Source organism: Artemia franciscana, chromosome 18, assembly GCF_032884065.1.
Source record: "Artemia franciscana chromosome 18, ASM3288406v1, whole genome shotgun sequence".
In the NCBI taxonomy this organism is placed as follows: domain Eukaryota; kingdom Metazoa; phylum Arthropoda; class Branchiopoda; order Anostraca; family Artemiidae; genus Artemia; species Artemia franciscana.
This window is the reverse complement of record NC_088880.1, coordinates 26439908-26455661: the sequence shown is the minus strand read 5'-3', so window position 1 is coordinate 26455661 and position 15754 is coordinate 26439908. Positions and strand designations below refer to the sequence as shown.

The window sequence follows — 15754 nt, the reverse complement described above, 5'->3', positions numbered from 1 at the left end:
CTGATTTTGGAAAAAGTGGAAAAATGACCTCTTTCCCAGGGACCATCATATTGAAAAAGCGGTTTAAGAATCTCGAAAGAGAGCTCGTTTCAATGGAACTTGAAACTTCTAGTGACCTTTAAAAGTAGCAAAAGAGGTTGCGCCATATCAAAGTGTTGTTTTCTTTCATTCTACGGCGCAATAAAAACAGCTGCATCAATTGGGAGAGAGCAGGAGGAGCCTACCCTAAAATTTGGAAATACCTTTCTTGGGGTATTTTCAAATGCCTGATTTGTTGCTGTTTTCATTGAAAAAAAATTAAAAGAAAACAAGAAAATTGCTCCCTCCCTAAATACTGAAAAATACATTTTGTCCCCCATCTCCCAAAATTTTCACGCCGATGCAAAAGGGAATTTTGGCTCAAAGAGGGTCAAAATGCTATCGAGTGAAAATTTTGAGATAGCAAATTGATTTGAAATAATCGAAGCCTGTACATTGGAGCTTCCCAGAGGCAGTAATGCCGCGCTTTGGGACATTCGGCCATAACGCAGCAGTAATTCACACAAGAAAACACTTAATACAGACGAACGCTGTAAGCTTCAGTACACGAAGTGTATTAATTTGGGGTTTTATAAAGATATTCACAGTGTGTATTATGTCGCACCAGCTATTACGAAAGATGACTAGTGGACCTTTATGTAGGGGGAGGTGGGTACCAGAAGCCTCAAAATGGGCTTTTTATGCACAAATTTTCTCTCGATAAGCCTTCAGACAAAATAGAAGATTTAGTGGGGGGGGGGGGTCAAAGCCATCTCTAATCTCCCTCCATTCTCAGGAGCATTTCCGGGCTACAAAAATAGTATGAGTGCTGAAGAGCACCTACTATTCAAAAAATATTTTCTGTATAACATGAAAGATAACTACATCCATGTGCTCGTTGGTAGAAAAGAGGTAGAGGTGAAAAGGGGTCGGCATGAGTGTAACCAGAGAATTTCCCAGGGCACAAAGTTTTGCTTTTATCTGGATTTAAGTTTAGATATTTCTTATTTTCCTATTTATGCACATTTCATTTCTTGTTTCAAAGGGACATTACCACCTATTCCTCCTGCCGGCGGTCATGGGGGACATTCCTATAAAAAGATTTATTCGAAGAATCTACATTGAAAACCGTGGAAACATTAACCCTATAATCCATGCCTGACATTTCATACCCACCCCCGCCAAGAAATATTAGGAGGGGCGCGCCTTTACCGGGAGAATTGTCATTCTCAATGTGTCATTATAAATATAGTAAACTTGAATGTAAAAAGCGGGGTTGAAGCAGCGGATGGTCACCACCTTCGCTTTCAGAGAACCTCGGGTCTAAAACGGTTCGTAGTAACAAACTGCAAGTAAAGAGCGACGCTTGTCAATAGAAACCGAAAGAAATAAAACAAAATTGTAACATATGCAGCAACAAAATCTATTATTTATGCTTATTCTAAACACGCAGAACTTATTAAATTTGAAGTTTCCATCAAAAGCTGTCAGCAAATGACATTCGTATAATTTTTATGAAAAGAAGTTAAACTCCACAGGGTGGAATTTTAATGAAGATCATAAGATAATATCTGATGTGTCTGAGAACCCTGAAAACACTATTTACAAAACATGAAATCTCTTACTTTTCCAGAGAAGGATGACCATGCATGCAACTTTCTTTTAAGATCCTGCGGAACCAGGAAATTTTTTTAATATTCTTTCTTTCAAAGTGTATACAACTATGTATAGCCTACCGCCCATGGGTAAGAGGGTGGGATATCAGAACAATAAAAAATGGTTACTTTATAGCCCTTGCCCATCTATTATTTAGCAAGATGACGTCCTTGAAAACAACAGAGGATAATAAAAAATGTTAATTTAAATTACCTTTAAAATTTTTACTACACACTTTTCATTGTCTCTTATATTAATGGCTTCAAAAACTTCGCTGTATTTTCCTCTTCCTAGCTTCCTAACAAGTTGATAATCATCCTGCTCTCCCCAAGAGACAATGTGTGCCTCATAGTCCCAGTATTCTCGGGGTTTGTGAGAGTTTACATCAGCATACACCCGAGCAGAACTGGCTAATGGCATCCTGTCAGTTGATGAGCTCAGAGGACGCTGGAGGAGAAGTCGACGTGCAGCAAGGTCAGCTAAAACATAAAATGACGTCAATTGTAGCTACTCAAGAAAGAAGGGTGGGGCGGGAAGGGTCTAGTGGTGGATAATGTGCTGACATACAAAAAAATCCAACCATGTTTTACAGTAAGAGCTGCAGCCACTCTCATAAACAAGACAATTTCTGTCAATATTAAGTTTTAACGTTGCTGTTTACTTTCAACTGATAAGAAACTAGCGTTTTTTCATCTAATTTACGCTCATTTCTAACATCATATCAAGGTTTATCGTAAATATGAGCAGGGCTACTGCCCCCTCAGCCTCGAGACTGTACATAAAGCTTATTTTTGTACATAAACGCCTAGAGAAAAAGGGCAAAATATAAGTTTTCCTAGATAAAAGGATGTCTGTCATTATGTTGACCTCTCCCCTCCCCATAAAATAAGGTTTAAGTTTTTATTTTTATGCTGCAATATTTAAACATAAACGTTTCCAGTTAAAACTATTGATTACGTAATGAGAGCCGTTACCCACTCAAGGGTCATATTATAATCTAAGTCCAAATATGTCCTCCCAAATGAAGAAAGGTCAGGGGGTTACAGTAATTAGTCCCTCCCCCCCCCCCCCGAGGGAGAAAAAATTCAAGAAAATGGAATCAAAGAATAAAGGAAAAAAAGTACATAAAAATTACTGTAAATTCAAAAAATCTTCAAATCCTGCGTAGGTGTGGGCCTGAAGCCCCTTATCCATGTAGCTTACGAAGTAGAATGTGTTTGAAATTAAATCACGAATTATTCCAAAGTACAGCATGAGCCGGACGACAGATTTTGCATGGTAGGAATACTAGCTCGCCCATAACATCTTAAATTGGCTAAGATCAGGTTCTTAAACTTAATTAAGAAAATCAGTTCCTGGTTCCAAATTTGTACAAGGGTATGTGGACTACCAATTAATCCTTTCAAATCATATGTCTGTTAAATAATTCAGATACACTGGTATTCAGATTTTGGCGTCATAGTATGTTCAAACTTTAATAGATTCTGAAAACATTTCTGAAATTACCGTTTAATACCCAGAAATAAGCGCAAGCTCAACCTTGCACGTGGCCATCTCCACCAAAGTTCTGACTTCAAAGGCCCAGGGGCGGATCCACAAGTGGTTTTAGGGGCAAATGCCACGCCAAAGGTCAAAATTTCACAATTTACAAGGTCAGAGGAGCAAAAACGAGGAGCCAAAATTTATTGCCCCGCTCCTCAAATTCCGTATCCACCCCTGCATAGGCCTGTAAAATTATTGTGCTAGAAGAATAACATATGCAGAAATGGACCACGTTTTACATAGCATGGAGAGTAATCGTAAATACAATGTAATGCAAATAGCTTAAATTTTCTAAAAAGCACAAAGAAATCAGACAATACATATCTTAGAAAATCCCCACAACTTCACTGAAAACGTTTGAGGAACTTTCCCCAAAGACAGGCTTTACACCATTAATTAAAAGCAAATTAGGAGCAAGAAAGGAGATATTAAACAAGAAAACAAGTTTTTAACTAAAAACAGTGGACAGCATAAGAAGATTTAGATTTTCCCTACCCAACAGTTGTGGTAAAGTACTGTAAGTAAGGAGCAACTTTGGCCAATAGTAACTGGAACTACAAGAAACAGAATTTTGATGACAATTGATACATCAAAAGAATTGGTTTTTTATGCTGACTCCAATTTTATCATATTCCATAAGAATATGAGAAAATTTTCGAAAAAGTGGAGAAAACCCCCTAAAAGGGCAAGCAATCTTGAGGGAAATTACAGCTTTAGATTTCGCCTATGAATTAACCCTAGAGTAGAGCTCCTATCTGCAAATATGTAGAATTTTGCATTTTTCCCCAGAAGAAATATCACAAATGTATGATTATGTATTTATTTTTTCCCACGGGTGGTAACATTGAACCCTCAAAGATGAGGAGAGGACTCATTCAAACGAAAATCACAAATTCGAGTGACATTTTAAGTACAAACCCAGTACTCCTCCCCTCCCTGGATACGGCCTTGGTGCCGCATTTGTTCCTCAAAAGTCAAGCAGTCGATGCAAGATTCGTGGTTAATATGGTTAGTAATCTTAATTCTTTATTTAACTAAGTTGATTCACTTTTATTTTTTATTAAATAATGTTTAGTGATGTATAATTCCCCATCAGCTTTAATAAAGGAGGGGTGGAGGGTCAATGCATAGGGGGAGAGTGGGGAAGATGCATAAAAGAGCAGAAGATCCAAATGGCATAACTCTGTAAAAGCCTTCAGATAAATATAGAAGTGGGTACTGGGGACTGGGGGAATCAACACCTCATCTCCCTTCATGTAGAAAAAGCCTGAATAATGGTGCTGAGAGACGATATCTCCCTCCTTATTGGAGAAAAGCATATGTAACATTTATTTTAATTCCACTCTAATCTGGATCTGGTGACATTGGAGGGGGAGGGAATTGGGAGGGGGAAACCTAAAATCTTGGAACACTTAAGAGTGGAGGGATTGGGATGAAACTTGGTGGGGAAAATATGCACAAGTCCTAGATACATGATTGACATAACCGGAAACAGATTCTCTCTCTTTGGGGTAGTTGGGGGGAGGGTTAATTCTGAAAAATTAGAAAAAATAAGGTATTTTTAACTTACAAACAAGTGATTGGATCTCAATGAAATTTGATATTTAGAAGGATATCGTGTCTCAAAGCTCTTATTTAAATCCCGGCGGGATCTGGTGACATTGGGGGGAGTTTGGGGGGGGGGGACCTAAAATCATGGAAAATGCTTAGAGTGGAAGGATCGGGATGAAATTTGGATGGAAAAATAAGCAAACGTCTTAGATACATGACTGACATAATTGGAACGGATCCACTCTATTTGGGGGAATTGAGAGGGAGGATTTAATTGTAAAAAATTAGAAAAAATTACGTATTTTTAACTTACAAAGGAGTGATTGGATCTTCATGAAACTTCATATTTGGAAGGACCTTGTAACTCAGATCTCTTATTTTAAATCTCAACCAGATCCAGCATCATTGGGGAGGGGGGACCAGAAATCTTAGAAAATACTTAAAGCAGAGAGATCAGGATGAAACTGGATGGGAAGAATAAAAACAAGTCTAAGATACATGACTGACATAAATGGACCAATTCCCCTCTCTTTGGTGGAGTTGGGGTGGGGGTAATTTGGAAAAATGAGGTACTTGTAACTTATGAACGGGTGAGCAGATCTTAATTGAAATTTGATATTTAGAAGGATCTTTGGCTTTAAAGCTCTTATTTTGAATTCCGACCAGATCCTTTGACATTGGGGGAAGTTGGAGGGGGAAACGGGAATTCTTGGAAAATGTGAAAATTGGGGTATTTTTATCTTATGAATAGGAGATTGGATCTTAACGAAACTTGATATACAGAAGCATCTTATGTCTCAGATGCTCCATTTTTGACTTGAATTGGATCCAGGGACATAGGGGGTTGGAGGAGGGAAACAGAAATCTTGAAAAACACTTAGAGTGGATAGATCAGGATGAAACTTGATGGGTAGAATAAGCACAAGTTCTAGATACGTGATTAACATAATTGGAACAAATCCATTCTCTTTGGAGGAGCTTTGGGTGTTAATTTGGGAAAATTAGAAAAATTGAGGTATTTTTAACTTAAGAACAGGTGACCAGATCTTAATGAAATTTGATATTTAGAAGGCATTCATGTCTCACAGCTCTTATTTCAAATCCCGACCAGATCTGTTAACATTGGGGGGAGTTGGAGGGGGAAATTGGAAATCTTGGAAAATGCTTAGAGCGGAGGAGCTTGGTGGATAGAATAAGCAAATGTCATAGATACGTGATTGACGTAACCATACTGGATTCGCTCCCTTTGGGGGAGGGGTTCAGTGCTTTGGCAAGTTTGATGCTTCTGGACATGCTAGGACAATGAAAATTGGTAGGCATGTCAAGGAGCTGCGAAAATTGACTTGATAAAGTCGTTTTCCCAGATTCGACCATCTGGGGGGCTAAAGGGAGAGGAAAAAGAAAAAAGAGGTATTTATAACTTACAAGTGGGTGATTGGACCTTAATAGATTTTGATATTTAGAAGGACATCATGACTCAGAGCTCTTATTTAAAATCCCAACCAGCATTAAGCCTCTGATTTTCCTTTTAGAACAATCTATTGATTCTTAGAATTTTGTTAGAGCTCATACCTATGAGCTCTTGGCTCTTCAGGCCTCGTTACAAGTGTCATATGAGCTCTTAGCTCTTGTTTGTTAAACAAGGAAATTATCTTCCCCATGAGAAATTCCTATAGTGAAAGATCCTCTCACATAGCCTCCCCCCTACCACCAAAAAAAAAATTTCCCCTAAAAATGAACAGTTTAACTATGTCTAGGGTTATTGGGTAGGTCAACCCTCAACAGTTATGCAATTTACACATCATGCTTAAAAACTAAATGTTGGCTTAAAACTAAATCAAAATTTACTATGTGTATTCTGTTTACCAAAAAGACATCTAAGCAATATACCTAGAATGACTGAGGGTATTAAGTTGGGGCTACTTCTGCTCTTAAAATTTAACCCAATCAGAACAATGTAAGTGTATCCAAGCTAGATAGAAGTTTTTGAGAATGGTATTAAGTTTTAATTTTCAGGCTAACTAGAGGAGGTATGAAACTAAATTAAACACTACTATTAGTGTCATGATTTTTAAAAGGGTGTATGTTTTTTTTTAAAGTGTTGAAAAAGTTTCCCAGCATACAAATAGCAGGCCAAACTATAAATTCTTAAAAAGAATTTACAATATTACTTTCTTTTTTCCTGGAAAAGACTGTATCAATACAAAACAAACAGAAATTGATTAATAAAAACTTTTTTCACAAAAAAGTTTTTTAAAGAAAAGTAAAGCACTTTATTAAACCAAAAATGAGCAAAAATAATCAAATAATCTACCAAGTTTAAGACTACCACGAATCAGCTTCAATAAATAAATGAAACCCAAAACAAATAGAAATTGCAATAAAAAACTAGTCAAACTTAAACAAGTAGAAATTAACACGAATAGGGCTCAGAATTCCTATGCCTTCTCAATGCCAGAATATAATTTGCAATATACTGATAAAAAATATAAATGAATGTACATTGTCAGTTTAATGTACATATGCTGATATTTATTTCTTAAAACCTTACTCATTTTTATTTATTAAAGCTATAAAAGTGCTGATGTGTGGCAGTCTTACATTAGGTAGATCATTTGATTCTATTTTTGCTCATTTTGGTTTAATGGACTTCTTTACTTTTCTTTGAAAAACTTATTTAGTGGAAATTTTTTTTAATTAATAACACATAAGGTCCATAGGCCAAAAACGTTACAGAACTAAACATATACATCAGAATGCACAGAGACAAATTTATGGCACTTGTCTTAGGGGAACTAAGTAAAACAGCTCATACAAATGATATAAATATTTTAGTTCTAAAAAATACTATTCACAAAATAAAGTTCCAATCAAAGCTGTAACATTATTTCTTGAAACAACATGGTAAGGCAACATGTTCTATGATTTAATGGACTAATTTATAACAGAACCATGGTTTTCTAACAGAACCAGTATCTAATCAAGCAAAAATTATGTAAAACAAAAATCCTCACATCTTGTTACCAAATAGGCATTAAGAAGAGCTGTATATATCAATAAATAACTAAAAACCTAAATTATTTATGAATATGTTTATTGTCAAAATTATTTGAGATCCAACACTTGAAATTTTTAGTTTATTAGCATACCTGGAAGAAAGTCTTCTTGGAAAAACCAATTATTCTATGTTGATGTATATATTCTTTTATTGTTTCAGTTTTATTCACACATTAACAGAAAGCTGATTTTCTTCTGATTCTAAAAATGTAACTTTATTGTTTGATATTTATTTCTATAAATATTTAATAGCCTATAACATTTTCTTTTCAAATGCTTGTCAAAACAGAGAACACCATTCAAAGAAAAGTATTTTTCTTTTTACATTTTAATTTGTACCTATAAACTATTGGTGAAAAATTCACCAAGAAGGTGGGGCTTTTGTTGCTACCCTCAGATTTTATCATGCTATAGTAAAATAGGGGTGGTCCAAAAACCCATCTCAATTTTTCTGGGTAAAATTATAGTTCAGCTACTTTTTTTATCATGGAAAGAGGTGAGATTAGGAAAATGAAACTTTCTGGGGTAAAATTCTAGTTAATTGACTTCTTGCTATCTTGGAAAGGGTTTAGGTTAGGAAAATGAAACTTTCAGGGATAGGTCTGCAGGCTAAAGTATGTCCCAGGAAGGTATTTTGAAGCAACTACCTCCACTCTTTTTCCCTATAGAGGGCCCTGAAATCTGCCTATATGACAGGTCTATACCAATTGAAATTTTGACAAAACAAAATTTTACCTTAATTTTCAGTTACTAGTTGCTTTTTCTCTGCCTTTAGTTTTGAAAATGCAATTCCTGTTATTTCAGTAGAATTTTGAGCCATATCTATTTTTTTTCAAAATTTAGGAAATGTATTTGGATATCTTTAAAACCTTATAAAATGGAATTGAGCAAAGTTATGAAGCTGAAAAAAAATTTTGTTGTACTTCAATTAAGCAGAAATTCTATTTTGCAAGGTTTCACTTTTATAACACACATACTTTTAAAGGTCATCAAAGGTCAGGGCCCTCTAGAGGGAGAAGGAGTGGAGGTAGATGCTCCAAAACACCTTCTAGGGACATACTTTAGTCTGTAGATTCATCCCTGAAAGTTTCATTTTCCTAACCTAAACCCTTTCCAAGATAGCAAGAAGTCAATTAACTAGAATTTTACCCTTTCTGGGATGGGTCTACAGACAAAAGTATGTCCTGGAAGAGTATTCTGAAGTAACTATCTCTACTCCTTCTCCCTTTAGAGGGCAGTGCTCTTTGAAAATATGTGTGTTATAAAAGTGAAGCCTTAAAAAATGGATCTTCAGATCAAATAGCCAACAACAAAACTGTTATCAGCTTCAACTAGCCTAAAATCAAAGAAAAAGAAAGTAATAACTAAAATTAAGGTAAAATGTTTAGTCAAAATTTCAATAGGTAGCCTATAAGATGTCAAATAGGCTAATTTCTTAAGACTTAAAAATCAGAAGAGGGTTTATATAGAAGCTTGGCAATACATTCCCAGATTGTGTTTTTGGCCCTGGATTCATTGCTGAAAGTTTTAGCCTAATTTCCTGACCTAACACCTTTCCAAGACAGCAAACAGTACCTAAACTAGAATTTCACTTTTTTCCGAAATACCAAAGCAAAGTGGTCTTTCCCCAAAAGAGGTCTTTTACCCTAATGAATTTAGCCTAGTGTCAGATTTTTATTTTAGCCTATACACTATTATGCATCCTTCAAATGAGGCCAACCAATAGATCTTTACGTAATATATAAATTGGGCTATGGCTCTGTAGGGGAAAATTATCAGCAACAAATTTTATTTCAATTTCTAGTCTAGGCCTATATTGTAGGAGTTATAAAACACCTCGAAGATAGCCTATGCGACCAATAGCTCATTTGTTTTAACTTTCTATGGTTTACCAATTATTGAGTTGTGCAATTCACTGCATTTCTTACAAATTTTGGTAAGATTATGTGAAAAAGTCCAATAGTTTCTCCCTATTTTTTTCTTTTTAGTAGCGTGCACTCTGTTTACATTCCAAGTCAAAATGGCAGAAAAATAAAATAATAATTTAGATGGCAGAAGTAGTTCAAATGGAAAAGATATTTTTGACCACTAAAAGTTTCACACCCTAGAATGGATGGTAGAGCATCTATCAACAAGTAAAACGCCATGATTTATACAATTCTGAAAAAAGGTTATGCCGGCTTTGCCCCTCACTGAGACTGTCTGTCTTGGATTTACTCCAATTAGCCCTGTCTCTCAAGTTTTTCGTCACAGTCCACCAAGTTGATTTTAATTCACTGCTACTAATACAAAGTAATAACTACTAGTACAGAGATTTTTTCCTCCTAGAATAACAGGTGAATGTGTATTTCCTTTTGGAAAACCGGAAGTGGAGTTTTTTCAGTTTGAAAAAAATTAGATATTTTTCCGTCGAAACAAAATTAGAAGGCTCTTCCTTGTCGTAGGAAAGCATTCAGCATATTCCATTCAAAAATTGGTATGGCAGCTATTATATTTCATAAAATATATCAAAATAAAGGATATCAGACATTGCTAAGCTGATGAAAGCAATGCTGCTATTTCCATCTAAGATTTAGTATCATATGAACAAGACGCACTGTGAATGGGACTTTTAACAGCAAGGCAACACAGGTGTGTCTGAGTTTATAATTGACTATGCTCTCATAAAAGTTTTCAAGCCGTTTTCTATACATGGAGACCTGGCATTAAAATGGTTTTGGAATTGGACGCCATTTTTGTTGGATAGCCTTCAAACAAACGTCAATCAGTGATTCGATTGTCGCAACCCTATGACAGTAGTTTTGGCATGATGTAGGATATAGATAGATTTTAGGGTGCAATAATAGGTTTAAAACATAATTTTAATAAGACTAAGTTGCTCGGACTAGGAATGAGTGACGGTTAAGATGGGTAAGGAAAAGATCAATCAGGTGTATTGCTTCACTCACTTGTGTAGCATTATTAGTAAGGATGGTGAATGCAGTAAACATATTAAAAGTAGAATAGCCAAGGCCCATAGTGCTTTTTCACAGTTAAAGAGGCTTGTGAGATCAGGAAAGTAATTCTATGAACCAAAATTAGAATATCAGAAGCTACAGGAATAACTACAGTAAAATATGGCTCTGGAACATGGGAGTTCTGGAAGACGAAGAAAGCTTTGTTAGATTTTTTCCAGAGGGACTGTCTAAGGATTGTTTTGGGTACAGATCTGACCGAACGTGTTCAAAAAAGCAAGCTACACGAAAAATATGGCTCTATCCAACATTTAGATTTGCAGTGAAAAAAAAGGTTAGGTTATATTCAGAGAAAGGTTGAGATGGCTAGGATATATTTTGCGGATGAAGGATAACATATTACCAACGATCGTTCTATTAAGAAGTCCATCTTGGACCAAATAAAAAGTAGCTCTCCCCAAAGTAGGGTGGGAAGAAGCTGCAATAAGTGGTTTAGAGTGGACTGGATCTTGTTAGGAAGGTGTATTACGATATTCTTTGAGTATTGGGATGGAGGAGGAGTGTGCGTAGCTGTGGTATCCTGAGGAGGTTTAGTACTGCAGTGAGTTGTTAGTAATGTTAGTAGTAGTAATGTAGTAGACGTAGTAGTAGTAATGTAGTAGAAGTAGTAGTAGTAGTAGTATTAGATACAAGGAAGAGTACAGGCTCCATTATTCACACAGAATTGCATCGGTTCTGCTTCTGATGTTAGACTCAAAATGTTGCAACATGACTACGCTTATCCTAATGCTTATATATTAGTTCAAAGGTAAAATATTACAGCATGATTACGTTTATTTTATTGCTTATATACTGGTTCTTAGGCCAAAAGTTGTTAGTAGTAGTACTAGTAGTTGTAGAAAGAAGGAAGAATACAGGGTCCGTTGTTCAAACAGGATTGCATCGACTCTGCTCCCGATTTTCGACTCAAAATATTACAGCATGATTACGTTTATTCTAATGCTTATATACTGATTATATATCTAAGCATTTCACAAATTTTCCAAGCTTCCAATCAAATTTAGTTAGTGTTAAAGTTATTTTTTTTCTAGATACTCCCTAATCGTACTTCCCTGGATACTCAAATGACTAAGCACCCAATTTGACTCCCTTTCAACTCCCACTGAATTCTCAAAAACCTATTATTAATTCTTCTTCTATTCGTGGCTATGACTAAAGTAACGATGCTTGATTTTTTCGAGCTCAAGTTCGAGGCTTCCTTTTTCTGCTAGGAAATTCATCATTGATGTAATTTTAGGCGGGGCTTGTAAAATGCCATAAATCATGGCCCTTCAACCATTCTAAACAAGATTGTGGCCTTAAGTTCTTTCTCTGAAATTGGTAAATTTACTTAGTATAAGAGTTTAGGAGGGAGTCGGTACTTATCGGTTATAGTACCGATACTCAAGAAAAGAAGTTAGGTTAATACTAATGAAATATACCTAAGTAGGATGAAACTATAACATTTTAGAAGTAAATTTGGGCTACTTATGTGCACATGAGGGGGGGGGGTAAGGTAGAGCGGATGTGCATGAAAAATATATTCAATTATAAATAGGTACAATTATAGGTTAAAATTATTATATAACTACAACTACTGCAATTCCGATTGTGACTACTTACTATTGGGACACGGACTATTACTTGTAACTGCATTTGCAATTTCTTGTGACTGCTAAGTCTTGTGATTCCGACTAATTGCAATTAAAACTGCAACTACTTGCGACTGCGACTAAGACTACTTGCGATTGCGACTACTTGTGACTGTAATAGGGACTAATTGCAATCGTATGAAAATTAGGACAACATGGGACTACTTCTATGAATACTTGCGTTGGCAAATACTTGTGATTGAAGCAACTACTGCTACTTCTCCAATCATGACAGTGACTGTGACTGCTACTATTATTTCATTTTCTATTACTACTGATACTACTGCTACTATTGCTGCTGTTATTATTGAACTAAATTAGATATTTAAGTGCATCCAATCTGAAAAGTGGGCTTATCCGCAATATCTCAGGAATAGGTGAGGCAAATTAAGTTGAAAACTTCAAACAATGCTGAGCGGCTGTTTAACCAAATTAAACAGTCTCTGCGCATTAAGAGGCTTAAAACGGTGTATCTGTAATATTTTACAGCTACTAAGTACAATAAATTAGAACACTATGACAATGTTGATTGGGGTGTTTCATTAAATTAAAACACATTAAGTGCATCCAAGTTGTCAAAATAACATATCCATATTTATCTCAAGGGTAGTTACGGATGTTAAGCTTGATTTTTCACTGATTTCTATGGGGATGTGAAACTAGGTAAAAAGAGACTAAGTGCAGCCAGGCTGTCAAACGGAGTATTTTCAGTATCCCGTGAGCAGTTAAGGGTGTTATGTTGAAACTTTCAGAGAATGTTGAGAGAAATCTTGAGTTTAGAGGCAGCACTACGTGCATTTTGGTTGTCAAAACGGCATTGCGACAATGTCGCAGGAGCAGCTATCACTATTAAGTTGAATCTTTCAGGACAGGTTAATTGGAATGTTGAACTAAATTAAAAGATACTTTATGAAACCAGTCCGACACAATATTGTGAGTAGTACATTGAGAACTGTAAGGGTTTCAAGTTAGAATCCTCAGACAATGTTGAGAGGGAAACGAATTTCAAACAGTTCGTGGTAACGAACTGTAGTAAGGAGCGACCCGGCTCAATAGTTAACAGAACTCTAAAAGATGGAATTTTGATATCAATAGCTTCATCATATAAATCTAATCAAGTTCAGTCTTACCCATCAAAAGTTACGAGCCCGAGAAAATTTGCCTTATTTTAGCAAATAGGGGGAAACAACCCTTAAAAGACATGGAATCTTAAGGAAAATGACACCATGAGATTAAACATATCAGAGAACCCTACTGTTGAAGTTTCAAGCTCCTATCTACAAAAATGTGGAATTTTGTATTATTTGCGAGAAGGCAGATCACGGATGCGTGTTTATTTGTTTTTTTTTGTTTTTTTCCAGGGGTGATCGTATCGACCCAGTGGTCCTAGAATCTTGCAAGAGGGCTCATTCTAATGGAAATGAAAAGTTCTAGTGCCCTTTTTAAGTGACCAAAAAAATTGGAGGGCACCTAGGCCCCCTCCCACGCTAAGTATTTTCCCAAAGTCACCAAACCAAAATTCTGAGATAGCCATTTTATTCGGCGTAGTAAAAAAACCTTATAACTCTGTCTTTGGGGACGACTTACTCCACCACAGTCCCCGTGGGAGGGGCCACAAGTTACAAACTTTGACCCGTGCTTACATATAGTGATGGTTATTTGAAAGTGTACAGATGTTTTCAGGGGGATTTTTAGGTTGTGGGGGGGGGGGGTTGATAAGAGGGCGATATGTTGGGGGAACTTTCCATGGAGGAATTTGTCATGAGGAAGAAAATTTTAATGCAGGGAGCACAGGATCTTCCAGCATTATTAAAAAAAAAACAATGAAAAAATAAATATGAAATAGTTTTTCAACTGAATGTAAGGCAAAGCATTAAAACTTAAAACAAACAGAAATTATTACGCATATGATGGGCTCACCTCCTCCTAATACCTCACTCTTTGCGCTAAAGTATTTTTAGTGATTTCAACTATTTATTCTATGGCTTTTGTGATTCAGGGGTCATTCTTAAGAAATTGGGACAAGATTTAATCTTTAGTGTAAAGAGCGAGGTGGTGAACTTCTTCATATATGTAATAAAAACATGAGAATACAGAAGTTTGTTACGTAAGCTAATTTGTAAGTTACGTATATCTTTTACTAATAAAAACATTCGTAAAAAATCAGTTGCCTTTTTAAGTTCTAGTTGCCTTTTTAAGTAACCAAAAAATCGGAGGGCAACTAGGCCTCCTCCCCCGCTCCTTTTTTTCTCAAAATAATTCGATCAAAACTATGAGAAAGCCATTTAGCCAAAAAAGATAAATATGCAAATTTCGTTTTAATTATTCATCTGCGGAGAGCCAAAATCAAAACAAGCATTAATTCAAAAACGTTCAGAAATAAAATGAAAAAAACAATTTTTTAACGAAAAATAGGGAGCGACATTAAACCTTAAACCGAACAGAAATTACTTCGCATATGAAAGGGGCTACTTCCTCATCAACGCCCCGCTCTTTACGCTAAAGTTTTTTACTGTTTTAAAAAGTAGAGTTGAGAGAAAGAGTCAAACTTTAGCGTAAAGAGTGGGGCATTGATGAGGCAGCAGCCCCTTTCATATACGAAGTAATTTCTGTTCGTTTTAAGTTTTAATGTCGCTCCTTACTTTTCGTTAAAAAAATTGTTTTTTTATTTAATAAATTAAAAGACACTACTTGCATTCACATCGTAAAAAGGGTTTATGTGAAATGTCTTGAGAACAGCTAGTATATTAAGTTGGAACTTTCAAGGAATGTCGAGAGAGATATTAAACTAAATCAAAAGACATAATATGAATAAAGATTGTCAAGTTTATATTTTTTCTTTATGCGTGACCCCCTTACTCTTATGATTTCATTTTTGACAATCAATTTCACACAAAAAAGATCTGAAATGAAATTGATTCACAGTAATTTTTAATCGAGCAATTAAGTTTAGATTTAAATTAGATACTAGACTATAGACAGATAGGGATAAGTTGAAATGAATAGTAGGAATTGCCTAAGGTTTTCAGCGCAAACATCCTCGCGGAACAATTTACAACGGCTAGGGAATTCTGCTTATGTGGGTCAGATTATAACTGCATGTTGATAAATGATTCATGTAAAGATTAAGAGCACGTTTTAATGTCCTTTTACAAGTCAATGTTGGTCAAATGAAATTAAAACCAGTAGCCAGCTAATAGCTGTGTGTATATGGGACTGGGAAGAATTTTTCGGCTCGGAGAGGGAACGAACTTTTTATATTTTTACAACGTTGTATAAAGATGA

General features: G+C 35.7%; 1 protein-coding gene across 2 annotated transcripts in view; it reads right to left on the bottom strand.

The window, feature by feature from the left end:
• The window catches only part of LOC136038818 (casein kinase II subunit alpha), a 37866-nt gene extending 28006 nt beyond the window's left edge, over positions 1-9860 (bottom strand). The window contains exons 1-2 of one of the 2 annotated variants that reach the window (XM_065722210.1): positions 9753-9860; positions 1888-2153 (exon numbers count right to left, since the gene is read on the bottom strand). In XM_065722210.1, the coding sequence (XP_065578282.1) occupies positions 1888-2094 (207 nt within the window). In that variant the 5' untranslated portion in view covers positions 2095-2153; positions 9753-9860. Of the gene's footprint in view, positions 1-1887; positions 2154-9716 lie in introns of both variants that reach the window. The other variant, XM_065722211.1, reaches the window with a different exon arrangement.
• Positions 9861-15754: the final 5894 nt, after the last annotated feature.